Source organism: Anomalospiza imberbis, chromosome 14 (genome assembly GCF_031753505.1).
Source record: "Anomalospiza imberbis isolate Cuckoo-Finch-1a 21T00152 chromosome 14, ASM3175350v1, whole genome shotgun sequence".
NCBI classification, from domain to species: Eukaryota; Metazoa; Chordata; class Aves; order Passeriformes; family Viduidae; genus Anomalospiza; species Anomalospiza imberbis.
In genome coordinates this window covers 9,013,513-9,031,002 of record NC_089694.1, presented here as the reverse complement: position 1 = coordinate 9,031,002, position 17,490 = coordinate 9,013,513, and the positions used below count along the sequence as shown (strand labels likewise).

Here is a 17,490-nt window from a genome sequence, read left to right as displayed (position 1 = left end):
ATGATTTTTAAATGCATGTTCCTCCTCCTCTGCAACTACTTCAAATGTATCCATGTCAAGTGGATCTGAGAGTGTCTCCTGCTGCTGGCAGCTGGTTCCTTTAGCGTGGTTGCTGGAAGACTTTGCTATTCTTTTTCTTCTTTTTAGGAAGAGTGGGAGAAGATCCTCATTCCAGCTGTTTCCTGAAATTTCTGCAGTGTGTTAGTGTGAAGAAAAAAAAGTACTACATGGGAAAAGATTACTCCTGTGCTAATGCCAAACTGTGAATTTAACTGGGTCATTTAATGACCATTCTTTTAAAATGGAGACAGTCTGGGGCCAAAATCTTGCTTAGATCATGACTAGGTTAGAGCCAGCCTTGATTTGGGCAAATTTCTGTCACGTTTCTCCTGATTGGTACTGGCCTGCAAATGCACTGTAAATTCTGTTAGAAATTTTTATTAGGGATCGGCTATCAGGAACCATTTTCCTTGGCTTTTGGCTAACAGGTAGATATTTGCTGTGTTGTCTGAGCTGATGCAAACTTGCAGCAGAGATCTTGCACAGACAGCAGCTACCCAAGATCATGCTAATAGGCACAGCAGAGTAATTAGGTGCATGAGGACAGCTTGAAGTGGCACCAAACCAAGTTAATCTGTCTGGCGTGGGTGCCAAGGGTTGCAAAGCTCTGGGACTTCAGTTTGGCCTCCTGAGCTGGGTACAAACCAAAGCTGCCCTGCTGCTGGTGCCTGCCTCAGGTTTAAGGCACCAGGTCTGTGCTGCAGTCAGTGCCCCCATGCAGGGACACAGTTCCCTCGTGCTACATCAACAAAAGGCAGGAGTGCAGGGAGGGAGGGAGTCTGGGGATATGCAGCAGCAGTGCAGGGGGCAGAGGCATTGACTCTCTCAGTTTCTGGATTGGTAACAGAGTGCTTATGAATTTTTCCCATTCACCCTTCCCCCTTCTTATCCTCTTGGCTTCTCACACAATTACAGAATGAGTCTGTGTGACTGTATGAAAGGCATTTCCTCCCCTTACTTTTTTTTTTTTTTAAAGTCTGCTTCAGCCCACCAGCTGCTTTCCATTAGTGTTGCACACACACTCACTAGGAGGGCAGGACATAATGCTTCAGGCACTGTTGAACAGCAGAAATCCTTCAGAATCGCTGTCAGGCAGAGGCTTCTCAAAGCAGATTGTAGCAAACAAGAGTTCAGCACACTGGAACCTGTCTTCTGGAGAGTCTTCACGGAGGAGCCAAGGTGTGGGGACAGAGGGGGGTCGGGGGCATTGTCTGAATGCAAAGTGTGAGAGCTGGGAGCAGATCTCTCCATGTGGAGGGTTGTTTGCTCTGGATATCTTCTCAAGGTTAGGAGCTGAATGTTGTCTGTTGCTATGGGGAATTATGACCCCCTGCTTGATTCTGAGAGAATATTTTATTGATATTAAATATTATCTAGATGCTTATCCAGACTTCCTGGTGGGTACTACTGCTATATTTATTAATTGTGATCCTTGGAAAAGGACCTTAAACTTTCTTGAACTATCCCTCCTTCAGTGAAAATTACAAGATCAATATTCTTTAACTTTATAAACTCTTCCCCTCCCCATTACCAGTGGAGAAAGTAGCAAGAATTCTGGTGTAAACTGCTGTTTGTGCTATTCTTTTATACCTACATTAAACAGTCATGGGAGGGACCCTATGGGAGGGACCCCATGGGAGATACCAGCTAGGGGCTGGCAAAAAAACCTGGGAATTTCATCCTAGAAACACTACATTGTAGAAGAGCACAAAGGGATCAGCTGTACAAGGTCAGATCCTGGTTGCCCCTCTCATGTTGGATTGTACCAAGCTGTTTTGTTGAATCCCACACTGTTCAGCATATTCTGTGACCACGGGCCTTGAAGTGCAGGTCACTCAGCTCATGGAGATCAAAGGGAGCTTTGGTTGCTGAGTTTCTGATATGCTCAAGGGATGTGAAAATTGAATAGAAATCTTGCTGGCTTTGCTATTGCTATGGTTGACTCTGAAATCCTTCAGTGAAGTTGCAGAGGGTAAACTTAACTTCACTTAGCTGTTATTGGATTAATGAGTTCATCGATAGCTTGTTGCGCTCCCAGAGAGGAAAGGCATCAACCACATTTTGTCAGAACAAAGTCCTCTAATGTGCTTTAATAAGAGAGAAGAAAATTTACCTCTCATTCACCTTTTGCTGCAGAATGTAATCTGAATATTAAACCACGCTGCATTCTGTGTTTTTTTGAACCTTGGTTTTCAGGAGAAATAGAGGGGTTTTCTCTGAGGTCCTGCAGTAGCTTGAAGGGTGTTCTGGGGAAGGCTGGCTGCAGGGTGGTGACCTGGAGGACCAGGTGAGGTCCACAGGCTCCATTTTCCTGTGCTGATGCACCTTGCTGTGGAAAGTGTGTGTCCTGAAATCTGGAGCATAAGCTTGATTTCAAATAATTTTTGTAGCATGGAGGAAATTGGTCTTTAAAAGCTCCAGGCAAAAATTTCACCTCTTTCTCTTGGCTGCTTGCCACTGTCTGTCTTCTATAGGCTATGAAGATGCTAACTGAATGCAGTGCCTCGCATTCTTGAGGCTTTATTTCCTCAAGCATTTATTTGACAAGAAAGAGGCTGTTCAGGGTTCAGCATCTCCTTTGATCTCTCTGTCATAAGGCCTTCTGGGATGCTTATGCAGAACCATGGACTGAAGCTGAAGAAGCACTAAAGGTGGGCTAGGAGCTTGCTTGCTGTGCAGTTTCCAAGTCTTCTGCCCCACTGGAGGCTGTGTCCCTTTTCTGAGGCTGAGCAGAGAGCATTTGTCTTGGACCTTTGCTGAATGCAGGAAACTTGAGTCCTGTACAAAGCTAACTTCCCAGGAGTCCTTAAATACACAAACCAGGCAGTGAAAGGGAATTGTCTTTTATTCATTTAGCATTCTCTCACCCTTCTACCCCCCATGTACATATTAAGTCATGTGTTCAGCTCAGCAGAGCAAATGGTCAGAACAGCATCCTGGAACTTTATTTCTTTTGCCCTATCACTGCCGTCCCATAGAGAGTACTCCAAATATTTGTCCAGTTGGTTCAGTTTGCAAAGGGGAGACCAGGACATTTCTCATGTTGCTGGAGATTTCTTATTACTTTTCAGACTGATTAGTTTCTGTAATGAGTTGAAGAGCTCCAAGTGAATGCAACACAGTGGGATATCAATGGAAATGTTATATGGGATAGCAGAGACAGCCTAGGTCAAAAGCTAAAACCAGGTGAGGGTAGTGGTGTCTGCTAAGTTCCATTGTCTGTTTTGAATGTAAAGCAAACCCTGCAACTTTGTAGGAGTTTAATTGCTTTAAAGTACACCCTAGCAATGCAAAATAGAGTCTAATAATGCCAGTATTATTTTTGTGATTGCATCTACATAGGAAGCCACTCTTTGCAAGTAATTAATTAATTCACATTTGTGGTAATCCAGCTCATCATGCTGTGCAGGGAGAGGCAAATGCTGTGCTTTCAGTAAATTTTCAGTCTTTTTCATGGCCCTACATAGGAATTGATGCAGTGGACTTACTGGCCATGCTGAGTCTGGCTTTTGAGGGGTGTGGCAGATTCAACATCTTGTGTGCCCTGTACCTCTGCAGGAGGAGGCCTGTGCATATGCAGGGATTGCAAATACTGTTTGAGAGAGGATTAAGAACATATTAGAAAGCTCTAGACTGGGGAAATGCACCCACTGTTCCACTTCTAGTGAGAAGCAAACAGTAGCTGTGGCTTGGCAGCTCTCCTGTCTTGGCTGGCCATGTCTGTCCCTGCTCCCACACTGAGGAGAAATCTCCTGCATCCTTCTGCAAGCATCTTCTCCCAGCTGTCCTGTAGCACCTCCAGAGTATCAGAAATACTGCTCTAAAGGGCCATTTCTTTAACCTGATGTTTTTATCACTAAAAATCAATACACAGACAGTATTTGTTTAAAACTTTGTCACTAATGGTGTAATGCTCTGGGAGAGCTCACAGGGTGTTAGTACAGCTGATTGAACTGCATGTACATGGTATTGATACAGCTGACACTGTGTCTGTCTGCTGTTATTAAGGCCTGGAAGTGCTGAATGTCTGGAGGTTCGATTAGTTAATGCCTGTGCACTCATGTGCATTTGTATTGATGGGGTTTTGTCCTCTTTTTCTCCATTACACTGACCTCCAGGCTAGTGTTTGTGGCTCAGAACATTTGCTAACTGTTCTCTGTAAAGTACAACTCACTGCCACCAGAATTTGAAGTCTAAATGCCATATAATTGCTAACTTTCCTCCAGGTATACCATCAGGTATTTAATGATGGAACCTCCACTTTGCTGGTAGAATATATACATCATATATTACATGGGTTTTTTTCAGCTACTTCAGCTAACTCAAAGCTTGAGAAAATCTGTGATGTTCAGTTCACTAGAAAAAGATGATGAGGCATACAAAGGCACTAAACCATTAGGTCCTAAATGGGGGGGCACCCTTGTAGTTGACACTTGAGCCCCATGTGCCCCAGAGAACTCAACTATAAAATTGAGTTAATGCTGGAGTTGATTTGACTGTGAAGAAACTGCCTCAGAGCTGAACTGCTTTGCAATTGTAGCTCTACTAGTATAAAAGATACACCAGTTGGAAGTATATGCTTGCAGTTATAATAAACACTGCAGTCAAAACATCTTCAAAGGCTGGAATGATTCTGAGTGAGCAGCTGAGATGGTTGAGTGAGTTAAATGAATGTTGAACTGATGCAAACAAAGCTAGATCTAAAAGCATCAATTTTCTCTTGCTTTGATTTAATTGAAGGTGGGTAAAGCAGAAGTTAGAGGTCTAGATGAGCCATATTCCAGGTCCACTCACATTCCGTGAAAATAAACTCAAGTCTGGAGACTTGTCAGTTTGTCCTTGTAAATTTGTTGAATGCTTTCTCATTATTTTATTTCAAATACATTTCCCTTTACCTCAGAAAAAATCTAATACAGTGTGCATGGTGTATAAAGTTGAAATTGGAACCAAATTTCTTTTTAATATAAAGAGTCTATAGGAAAGTCTACTTATGACTGCTTTAAAGAAAGTATGCAGGAAATGTAAACATTTTCATAGATAATTGATAAGACAAGGGGAAAAAAGGATAAAAGTTGAATGGTTATTATCATCCCGAAGGAAACTTAGAAATCTTATTTTTTATTGCTTGTCAATATTGTCCGACAATTGTTTCAAGAACAACCTTAGTGTATCTCAGTTAGGAAAGGTGCAATCAGTCCTGGTTGTTGCAATGACTTTTTCATTGGTTTTTAACAAGAAGAAATGAGATTATTTGGAACTAGGTTGTGTTGATGCTCCCCTGTGCCCAGTGCTCCCAAGGGATCTGTTTGACTGCACTTTGCTGCTCTTTTATACCTCCCCAATTCCTCCCCAGAGTTGAGCAGCTTTACAGTTTCCATGTCTGTGTGGCCAGTGCAGGGAATGCTTAACTCCCTGGCCTCTTTTTCACAGGAGCCCTGCCTGTTTTACCTCCATGAGCTGCTCCTTTCTTTTCTCTGACAGACACCTCTGCCTCTGAGTTTGTGCACTTTATCTTTTAAGGCTGTCTGAGGATGTGGGCTCATAGGTCCCAGTGCTTTTGGGCATGAGAGATTTTAGAGTATGTGGGTGACACAGAAGAAATGGAAGAGTTTAGTTATTGGCCAAATTAGTACAGAATCACAGTCTTGTTTGCTGTTGAGATACTTGACTTAGCTGTATTGTTACACCACTTAAATGTGGAAAATTGTTAGATGTGATCTATGCAGAAGAGAGAACAGGATTTGGTTGTAAAGATTCTTACTCTTTGAGTCCTGACAGCATATGGGAACCTCTACTTATATAAAAGTATCACTGAGGTACCTTCCATAACACAGGACAGTATTTATGAGCTGCCCTGCTAAACTGTCACATTTCCATTGTTGCTTGACATTTGTACTGTAACTCTTGTGGTCTGCTGCTTCATTCCTTTGTCTGGACAGACACCCATTTGGAAATTACAAAGTGGAGCCAGTTAACACTGAATGATCTTAAAACTAGGCTGAACTGTTTTCATCGGGGAGGAAGATGATGCCATCAGCTGATTTGGTTGATCAATAGCCCTGCTGGCGATAAGGTTTCAGAGCTTGTGGTTAAAAGCTGATTGCACTGGATCCAAAATAAATTTGATCTATTGGTTTCCACAAATGTAGCATAGCCTGGAATGATGTTTCAGTGCTGATGCTTAACTGGTTTTAATAATGATGACAGACTAGACTGGTGCCTGCTGTGAGGACACTGTAATGCATGAACCCTGGGCAGCTGAGCACTTGTGTTTTTTACAGTAGTGTGGAGCTGTCACTCCCTAGCAAAGGTTCATTATTCGAAGACTGGGAAGCATTACAGTGTTTGCTGAGCAAGTGTAATGACATCTTTCTTGAAAGCAAGCTTTGATTCTGGTCTCCTAGCAAGACAGAGGTGCTGGCAATGATTAGACTGGATTGTTAGTTGTGGCTGGAGAAGTAAGTGTCACTGAAAAATGAAAAGTTCTGTGGCCAAAGTGCGCAAAAGTGTGCAAGGCATGTTTGTGATAGCCATTTGGGCATGTAGTTTTAGAAAGGATTCAGCTGTATTCTTTCTTCATGCTGGGTGGGACCATATTTTGCTGGGGAGATGGACTAAAATTTAACTGATGCTTTCATCCCTGTTTCAGTGACTGTATAATGGCTACGAGACCCACGGAGGTCACACAATCACCTGAAACTGGAGACACAGTCGAAGAGTGCACAGGTAAGCAGTTGTTCTCTGAATGTACAGCTGATTTGGAAGATTTGTTTTCTTCAATTAGTCAGGTCTGTAGTAACCTGTTTTGCAGTGTTGTTTTTTTGGGGCTTCTTTTGTAGTGTAAAGAAAATTCTGTGTGTCTTTGTCAGCTGTCAGTATTATGGAAAAGGTGATTTAATGTGCAATGCTGGAGAGACATATCCTGTTGGAGGATATTCCTTTTGATTCTGACTTGGATTTTAAAAGCAGGATGTTAGAGCTTGAAGGGCTGATTGTTGTGCGTGCATTGATGGACCCTGCAGAGGTGGGAGCTGAGCCTGGTGAGGAGGCTCTGTCCGTGGGAGCTGTATCAGTACCCCCAGCAGCCTCTCTCTTTCTCCGCTTCTTGCCACAGGCTGCCATTTGTTACTTATTCTTTAATCTGGTGGCATGGTCTGATTCAAACAGTGTGAGGGGATGGAATAATAGGTAAGAAAGGAAAATATCTTTCTTATGCCAGACTTGTCTACATTAAAGGATATCCCCTTTGCCAGTATGAATATGAGGAATAGCATCATGGCTGAGGCATCTCTGGAGAAGTGGCTGACACACCATTTGATTTTTCTCTCTTTTCTTTGGCTAATGTTTTACAATCATCTTAAATGTTTGTGTTTTAAAGGTCATCTTGCTTTTTCCTTTAGAAATATATTTGCCACTATCAAAATATTGTTAGAAGAGATAAGAGACTGTTAGTTGAACTCTGCTTGGCAGATGGATAGAGGTGAAGAAAGTGCAATGATAGATGCTCAGCACTCTCTGGTTTCTTAGATTTACTAGCTTGTCACACAGTCTAGTGCTATCCCAGCAATCTGCCACGCTTGTGTGGAGACCATGTATGAAAATTTTGTACTCAGGCTCACTAGAAGATTCAGGAAAGAGATCAAATTCTGGCCTGGGTGATAGGAAAAGCAGGATATGGCTCACGATCTGAAGTGTTGGCTCTAAATCCACCAGGAATATTTCTGACCCTAAATGAACAAAGTTTTAAATAGTTAAAGGCTGCTGTGCTGTTGCCAAGGAGTTCAGGAGACACTTGGCTGGACCTGGATAAAGCCATTTTAGAATCTTCTGTTTACTTCCAAAGGTAATTGCCTCACCTTTCCCTCTTCGTAATTAGCTCATGATGTAAATAAAGGCTGTAGGAGGCTAAAATCCCCACCTTTCACAGTCCAGTCAGTTAGACTGATTTCTTCAGGTTTGCCGTATTGTCTGTAGTGCAAGGCTTCCAGTGCATGCTGCTCCTTCTTTGTGGCAGGAACCAGGTTGCTGTACAAAAACTGTCAGCACCCAAAGTTGGTGGTACTGAATTCCATTATTTTATTGCCTGTCTGCCAATATCTGATATTTCTATGAAGCTAGAATCATGACACTTCCTGAGAATCTTGTCTATGGGTTGGGATTTTTTTCTAGGTGTTTTTAATGTTGAAACTATCTAGTCCTTGGATTTGAGGGGAAAAAAGATACAAGATACTTCCTGACTGCACCCTAGGAAGTCAGAGACCATAGAAAATCCCCAAATGAATGGTTTAATTTGAATAGGATCATTGACCTCCCAAATCAGATGTTCCCCATGCTTTTTGCAGTTTCAATTTTTGCACTGGAAGAAGAAACCTTTTATTTTCTGTCTTGTTATAGGGAAGAACTATTCAAAGAGCAGAAAGTCCTGAGTTAACTCTCTCTGTGCACAGCAGACACAATGAAATAGGCAGTACACATACAGTAAAAAGTACAGAATTCACAAACTTTACAGAGAAAGGAAAATGCTTACTCCTGCTTCTTTGCTGTTGTAGTTGGCTAAAACATAGCATAAGCAACTAATTTTTGGGAAGGCTTTTCCTTTTTAGGGCAGTAACCTAGAAATTTAGTATTTTATTTTTAATGCCATAAAACTGAAGATTGGCAAACATAAGATTTCAAAAATCACCAGTGGATGAAGGGGAAATAGGCATAGTTGTGTGAGCTTGGATTTTTGTTACGCAATGATTTTTTTTTCCATCTTAAGTATGAAGGTCCTCTTGTATTTTATTAGTTCAAGTATCAAGTACCAATTTATTGTTATGCTGGGCTGCTTCACAGTGCACTGAGATATAGGCACCTTTAGCTTAAAGGTGGCATCCTTTCAGTGGTGTGCAAAACCAGAGCACAGCTGTCCCCAGCAGGAAGCAAACAAGAGCATTGTCTTTCTGAACCATGTCTTTTTTGCTAAGTGCTCTCTCATAGAACAGTCCCACAGTTTTCATCTGCATCCAGCACTAAGTGCCTACTAGTGATTTTATCTTTTTTTACATAATAATGTGGCAAGTGCCAGTCTCTGGAACTGCAGGGAAACTTACTGTCTTCTCATTCATCTGAGGCAACAGAATGTTTGCAGCTGAGCAAAGCATGGTTGAAGAGGAGTTATTGCTGGAGGGGATGTACCCCACACATCAGTAATAAATTAGAGTCTAGAGGAGGCACTGAAGTGGCTGATGTGTCTGCATCAGATACTCTCTGTTGCACAACGGTACAAGTGTCCCATGCCAGCTGGGGATTGCTCATTGGCAGTGTTTGGAAATCCTTTCTGCAGCCTCCATTCCAAAGTTAGCACCACTTCTGATCCAAGTATTTGGAGTAGTACCTTGGCAATGTTTGCTTTTGTGGAAAGACTTATGTCTACTTCTCCCAAACATCCTTAGGATCACTTGTTACTGTGTGGTGGATTTTTTGGTGTGGGCTTTTGTTTTGCTTTGTTTTTTTAACACTCTCCTGGTTCTCTGGAAATACCAGCATCTAATTAAGCTCATCAACAATGCCTGCACTAGAATCCAGCTTGCTTTCTGTCTGTACAACTGACAGTTCATCAGTGTACATGACCAATGTATGTGTCCTTGTTTCTCATTTGGGTAGCTTTTGAGTTGCAGAGCTCTTTGCCTGTCTCAAAGTTTGCCATTTCATTCTTTGAGTCATTGTCTGTGTTAGCAGACACTGCAGAATTGATAATTTTGGGGAACTGCTTTCATTAAACTCATTAAACTTCTATTAAACTTTTGTTTTGCCTATCTTAAGATAAACCCGATCAGCTTTGACAAATTTCCTGGAAGAATACCATACACATTGTCTGGTTGCTGATAGGAAAGACGGGAATGGTGAGGATGTGTTTCTAAAGGCTCTGAAGAACACTCATCATGCTTGTTTTACGGGAGAGGCTCTGTGTGCTTGCTGTGTGACCTGTCTTCTCTTGCCAGTTCTTGCTACAGGTGCAGCATGAAGCTCATTGAGCCCTGTGGGAGTCTTAGCACATCCCAAACCCTTGGGATTAGCTCTGCTGTCGGGGCCACAGCAATACAACCTGTGTGTTTTCTGTGACTGTCTCATCCACTCATTGCCTGATAAGCAGCAGTGGAAGATAAAAAGGCCTTCCACTGATAAACCCTCCCTAAGAGCAGCCACGTCCCATTGTTATTTGTGGGACTGCAGTGAGAGTTCACTTTCCATGTGGTTTGAAAGATACTTTGGTCTCAGAAGCAGCCCAGGTCACTTGGACAGCAGCTGCAGGGCTTTGGTGGCTCTGCACAGGGGCAGCCGTGTCACCAGGCCGTGGGGACACTGTGGCAGCGTCCTTGTGTGTCCTGACACGCGGTGCTGGCACTGGGCTGAGGAGCAGGGAGGAGACAGGGGGAGTAGATCTCAGTATCATTGTTTATTTCTCAAAGTGGCCACTGTCTGATGCAGCTGTGTGGTGGCAGTTCCAGCCCAGATAAGGCCCATTGGCAGAGATCCCTGCACGTACAGGGCACACGTTGAGACAGAGCATCACCGACTAAATCAGTGCTGGGAGAAGACAATAATTGTCTTGAAATAATGCCTTGCTTATGAAGGAATCCTCCAGCTGTGGGCATGTATTATGCCAGCTGCTGTAAAGTATTAATTGAACAATGAAGTTGGCTCAGATATGCAATGGTGTTATTGCTCTGAGTATGTATTTAAGTCAATCTCAGGGGTCCTCGTGCAATAGTTTGGCCCAAACCACTCAAAGTGACCCCTCAGTGTAAGGGTCAGGGACATAATGCAGGACTTGTGCGCTGAAAGAAAATATACATGAGAATGTTGAAGTATCTTAGATCTTATTAAAAATAAAAGATCGGTGATGTGTCATGGTGGTTTTTTTTTTTTTTGTTCTTTTTGTATTTTCATTAGGACTATGGGAAGTCTGAAACCAAATTAACAGTTTTCCAATTGTGTTCTTAGGGCTGCTCTGTTTGGGGCTTTTGTGTCCTTCAAGACAATGTCTTAATTTAAGTTTGCTTCTTTGTCCCTGAAGGAGTTGTTGATTTTATTTTGGGACAGTTATTTAATGTGGAAACAGATATTTTGGAGTTTATTAATTCTTTTTCCAGTTTCAATCTTTTTGCCAATGTTGAATGTCCTTCAGGTGTTGTCTCCTTAGAGCACTGAATAAAGAGTAAGCAGAACTAAACCAAACTAAATAAAGAACATTAATACTTAAAGACATTGACAGCAATTTTTATTGAAAATACACCAAGCATGATCACTGTTCAGTTGTAGATAGATATATTCTCTATATAAAGCATATTTTTGCAAAGACTGGAACCTAGGTAGGCACCGCTATTGTCAGCTTAATGCTAGTGTTGCTTTATAGGAACCAAATGTAAGAATTGAAGCTTCACCTTTCACTGGACTCCAGCACTGAATTATTTACAAAGGAGCTGACTGAAACTGCATGGGCTGCTCTAGCTTTGAGGCTTCCTCCAGAATTTAAGAGATAACATTACCCAAGCTAAGCAATACCACCAACTTTCATAAATTTTCTTTTTTTTTCATGTTGCAGGAAAGAAAAAATCCAAATTTCAGACTTTCAAGAACTTCTTTGCCAAGAAGAAAAGGAAAGAACCTCCACCTCCCAGGGGAGAGAGTAATTTAAAACCTTGCCAGTCCAGCAGCGATGTCAGCATCGCTGTGCTCAACACTACTGCACTTCATTCACCGAGGGAGGCTGGGTAAGCTGGCAGGGAAGGAAAATAAATAAAAGTGGACCTCTCACAGCAGTAGGATGAAAGCATGAGTTGGCCCCTTAGGAGCAGCCTCTGTCCAAATTTGTGCAAAACAAGCCGTAATGCTGATGAAGGAATTCCAGGAATTTCCTCTTTCTTTGCTAGTGCTTGAAGAGTCAGCCTGGAAAGGAGGGGGAGGGCAGCCGGGGCAGGGGTGATCCAACCTCTTAGACTGAGCCTGCAGATAGCCCAGATTGCTTTGATTGGTTTTAGTGTTTGAAATATGTCTAGGAGGGTCTGATCAGCAGCAGCTTTACAAGAAGAGGATGATGACTGAGTACTGCTAGTACAGAGAAGACGTGTGAAGCTGTGTGGGTGTTTTTCAGCATCAGTGATGCCCTCTGTCATGGCTGCAGTAAAAAGTATTTCTGGTATATTATCAGTGTGTGATTGCTTCTTCAACTTTCTTACCTAGCCCTTTGGGCATAGATAACAGCTGCAGGGCCCTGGTTTTGTGTCAGCCACCCCTGGAGGGCTGTGCCTGTAAGTGAGGCTTGCAAGCCCGTAAGAGCAATTCTCAGCTCTCTGAATGGTGCTAGTGCAAAACGATGTCCTTTTCTCAGTCAGTGGGATACAAGCTGTCAGCTTGCACTGCAAACACTGCTTCACTAATAATCTTTAGACCATCAAACTACACAGCTACTGCCCAGAGAGTCCCATCATTTCCTCTGGTTTGGTTCCTTTGGGAAGCTTGAATGTCAATACACATGCATGAATTGAGCATTTGTATAGGGAAATCAGTGTGGGCAGGCAATGGCTGAAACATCTGGGCTTTAGTTAGCGCATCTTTAGCTTCAGCAGAAATATACATATACATATATATGGAATTACATGTACCTATATAATATTTACAAATACATACACATGGAATATATGCCTGGAATTACAGCTGAATGTAGATTTGCACATAAGAGACTGATCTGTACTAAAGCTGCAGTTAATTCTTTATTTAATCCTATGCTTTTTTGATGACTGCCAGAAGAAAATACAGTAATTCTATTGCTAACACATCTGATACATATGGAGAGAGAGAGAGAAAAAAAGACAGAGATCTTGTACTGGCAGTCTCAAAAACAAGGAGACCTCAGCCCTTACGGGTAAAGAATTCCCCAGATGGAAAGGCAAATACATCCTAATGCACATGCATTCTTTGAAATAAATAAAATATGCCAACTAATAGTGAACATATATTGCAGTAAATAAAAGCTGCATGACTGTTTTTCTTAATGCAGTAAAATTATGTCTTGTCTATATGGAGTACCTCTCATGCTGAAAAGGACTGTAAAATCAAACACAAAAGGATGGGATGGCTTCATTTATGAAGAAATAAGGAAAGTGCCTTGCTTGTGTAGAGCTGCTGTCCTGTAGATTAACACAGACTTTAACCATGATGTATAATGGGAGGAAGACAAACTCTGACCTGTGCTGTGAGAGAAACAGCTCTGATTGCCTTCGACACAACATAAACTTAGAGCAAATTTATTTTGCCCTGCTGTGAGGCTGTGTATAACTGTAGACTGACTGACTACACCTTTGGGGCAACAGAAGAGTTAGTCCAGCAGCGAGAGGAGGTGTCTCTGGAGATGTAAAGAAGGGGATGCAGGAGGAAAAAGTCATTTGTTTGGGGTTTTTTTGCATAGTGTATTTACCTAATGAATGTTCAGTCTTTCTTGGCTTTCTTCAAAATAGAGAATCTATGGTTAGGCAAATAGCAGAGACCTTTTCTATCTGATTTCCTTGCAGAAGAGCTTTGGCATACTGAGTTTCTCTTGTCAGAGTTGTGTTCCTAATCATCCTCTGTTCCCCAGAGTCAAACTTTCAGAGGCAAAGCATTGCCTGTGCAGCATCTGAGCCAAGGAATCCTTGTAATTTGCATTTGTTAATAGTCTCATGGCTAACAATGAGAGAATATTCTATGATGCTTTCCAGTTCAAGACTAGGATGAAATCCTGGTAGAGGCTATCCTTGTTGTCTTTTGGACCATGTACAAATAGTACCTGCCTATGCTGGTGGAACTTGGTTAATAAATGATTTGGAGCCTTCCTTGTTGTGCCACTCCAGTGCAAAATTTGCTCTGCATAACTTAATAGCCCAAGCCCAATCAATCTCAGTTAATTACAACTCAGTTACCAGCTGCTGTGGAAACTCACCATTGCTTCACTGGGCTGAACACCCAATGAGCACAGAAACAGAGCAGGAATGTCTTACCCAGGCACTTTAACCTGGCCATTGATAGGTCTGTAACCGTAGCCATGGGCACTTGTCACATCTACATTTTTAATACACTTGGGATCTAATCATATTTAGGATATGGGTGAATGCAACTGGTTTTATTGCTGGACGTGAGAGGATTTGAGTCAAGTTTGTTAACATATCAAAGTTAAATTTTCTTCCCACATTTACAAGAAGGGAAAATCAATCCACCATCTTTGGCAGGTTTGACACACACCAGGCTGCAAAAGCTGTAGCCTGAACGTCTCATGCTAGGCACAATGCCACCGAAGGAGGACAGGGACTCCTGTTGTCCCTTTCTGCTCTGTAGACCTTTCTTAGGGTGGTTTGCATCCACCTAACTCCTAACATGGGACTTAATCATGCTGGACTCCCTCTAGTCAGCAAACTGACCTGTGTGTTCCATGCAGCTGCTGAGTGCATTGCAAAGGGACATCTGCCTTTGATCAAATGTGTTTCTCCTCTCTTCTGAGTATAAAGGAAGCAAACAGTGACTGTCTTAAACATGCACGAATTTGAAGTTAAGCATGATGCATCCCACTCTGGCTTCTTTATCATCCTCCTGCCCTGGTGGTGTGGGGAATGTACCCAGTGCACTGACCACTCATCCTTCCTTCCCTTCCAGGCCCAAGGGTAGCATGGGAAACAAAGCCTTGTCCCATGACAGTGTCTTCATTTTTGAGTCTGCACCAGGAAATGTGACAGGTGACGTCTTGTCTCAGGAAAACATACCTGGAAGAGTGAAAACTTTGCAGGTGAGAACATCATCCCCTTATCAGTAGTGCTGCTTTTTGTCAGCTGTCTCCCAGGAAAGTGTGTTGCTTGATTCATTTTGCTGTGTGCCTTAGGATTTTGCTGACTGAAATGTCTAAAGCCAAATTTGCTACTTTTGGATCTATTCTGCCTCTTGGAAGCCGAATTTTTGAGCAGTCCTGGAGCTTTCAGCCTTGCCCAGGTCTCATAGTGAATGATGTGAATCCAGTTCATGAACTCTTGGAAACTTTCCTTATTAAGTGTGTCCTCTTCCAATGGGATTTATGTTCTTTACTTCATAGCTACTGCTGTTGGGTTAAGGCCATTTATTTATACTGTAGTGTGTCCCTTACACTGTTATTCTTTAAATATTATTTGTGTTACTCTTTTTGGTAGTTCTGGCTCAGATGTTTTCACTATGCATGGTAATGCCAGTGGCTGTGTAAGTGTGTGGGATGATGGATATGTCAGGATGCTCTGACAGCTTTATTTATATAATTATTCTTTTGATGTCTGCCAGCAAAAGATACTGTATTCTGCTGGGTCATTTTCTTCTTCCAAGGCAATACTGAACCCTCCTTGACGGCTCCCTTAGGAACTGTTGATTATACTAATTGCATTTCTCTAACTGCCCAGCTTGGAACACTCAGATAAAAGTTTAAGGTTTTTCCAGAGACTGAATACAAATGGTTGATAAAGAAGCCAAAGGTCATTGAAATTCCTCCTTTGCTCAGTGTGAGCTTCATGTTGCAAAAGACAATTGAGTCACATGTTAAGTAATAGAAGATGCACAGGGGACTTGTTCCCTCTAAGATTGCAAAATAGGCAAAGCTATTTTTTGTATAACTAAAGGAGTAGCAGAAGAAAACATGTTTGTGTATTACAGAACATTGTTAGGGGGAAAAAGCTCTTTTCATGCTGTTTGCAGTTCACTGTGGCCTCTCCCTATCCATCATCCTGCACAGTAATGTAATACTGCCAGCACTATTTTTGTAGCTCTGACAGACAGGCTTTTTCTGTGAGCTTGACTCTTGTCAGAATAAAAGCCAAGCACTAATAAAAGCAGTTACTTTCTTAGCAATGTAAATTAACTTCTACCAGTGGAAGACAGAATGCAAATTCAGTTTCCCCCACACCAGTTTGCTGTCTGCATGTAATAAATTTAATAAATCTAAGACAGGAAGTCGTGAAAAGAGACCAAAGCAAAATTGACTTTCTGTGTTTTCCTTCCCATTAAGAGCACACTTATGTTGTATGCCTTCTGTTGCCCATATATCACAGTATTGCAATATATTGCCCATAAATTGCAGAAGAAAGCTGTTTGAACTGGGGGGGTGGTGTTCTAGACATTGTGCTACCCTGTGTGGCAGCTAGATCTATAGGAATTATATTGCGAATGAATCTTAATGAATAAGAATTGCAGCTATTTGGGTCTGTTTTACAGAGGTGTAAATGACTGCACAGATTGCAGGAAAACACAAAACTAGGCTTAAAATTACCCAATATAGTTTAATAAGCAAATAAACAAAAAAATTAAGGCTGCATGTTTATCTTGGGAGTATTCTGTTGAGATGTTTTCAGCTGAAGGACAAAGTTTGTGTTCAGACCTTGTTTCTATTCCAGCTTTGTCACAGCTGACAGACTTAAGCCAGGAATTTTAGTAATGGTGTTTCCTGAGATCTGAACATTTTTAGTTTGCAGGAACATCTGGCTGCTTGTGAGTTTGCAGACTTTGTTGTATTTTTCTAGGGTCAGGGCCTGCCAGAGCATTCTTTTGTGCAATCCTGGAAAAGAATCCCCACACTTTTTTACAAAGTTGTTCCTGGCTGCTGTTACCACTCTTGCTGTAGACATGACCAGGATGTGATGGTGGGGGAAATTAACAAGCAATTCATTAGGATGGACCAGAAAGGAAATTAATTTGATATTGTATAAAAATCGTGTCTCAGCTACTTGCGTGGGAGAGGGCTGTAACAAGCTCTCAAATTTGGAAGGGCTTTGTGAGGGAAAGGTGACTACGTAGACCTGGGATTGGGAATGCTGACTGGCAATACTTTGTGTGACTAAATACCTAAATTTGTGTGACTAAAGAATTAAATCTAGAATTTTGAAAGTTTTTAATTTAGATGGAGTTAAACTGTAGTAAATTTTCTGGAATCGTGAAATTCCTGTCTTCTTTTGTTAAATTACTGAATAAAACTGATTTTAATTTTAATTTTATACCAATGCCAGTTTTAATGATGGTCCTTGATGAATGTAGCTGGATAAAATTTTATTCATGGTTCTTTTCTATAAATGGTCTGGTACTTCAAGTTTTTCTGATAACTAAAAGATTCTGCATATCTAATAGAAGCATCTGGGTTACAATGTCCAGAACATCTTCTTCAAATTGTACCATTGAAAGTTTATATTCTGTATTTCAACTACAGCTTCAGCTGCAGCAGAATGTCAAACTTGGATCACCTCCTCTTGTTATAACTGGGAAAAAACTGGAAGATGCAGGTGCTGTTTCTGAAGATGATGGTTTACCTAGAAGCCCTCCAGAAATTTCAACCCTTCATGAAGTTCTGACAGATTCGCCAAACAAGGTATAACTGTCATCTCACCTTAGTGACCATCCATACAGACAAGATAA

At 41.7% G+C, this 17,490-nt stretch overlaps 1 protein-coding gene across 5 annotated transcripts in view; it reads left to right on the top strand.

Annotated features, from left to right (window-relative positions):
* Positions 1-17,490, top strand: part of KIAA1210 (KIAA1210 ortholog) — a 51,866-nt gene that overhangs the window by 22,677 nt on the left and 11,699 nt on the right. For 4 of the 5 annotated variants that reach the window (XM_068204804.1, XM_068204803.1, XM_068204802.1 and 1 more), the window contains exons 2-5: positions 6,710-6,786; positions 11,648-11,816; positions 14,728-14,857; positions 17,285-17,443. In XM_068204804.1, coding sequence (XP_068060905.1) covers positions 6,710-6,786; positions 11,648-11,816; positions 14,728-14,857; positions 17,285-17,443 — 535 coding nt within the window. Of the gene's footprint in view, positions 1-1,054; positions 1,240-6,709; positions 6,787-11,647; positions 11,817-14,727; positions 14,858-17,284; positions 17,444-17,490 lie in introns of those variants that run through there. The other variant, XM_068204806.1, reaches the window with a different exon arrangement.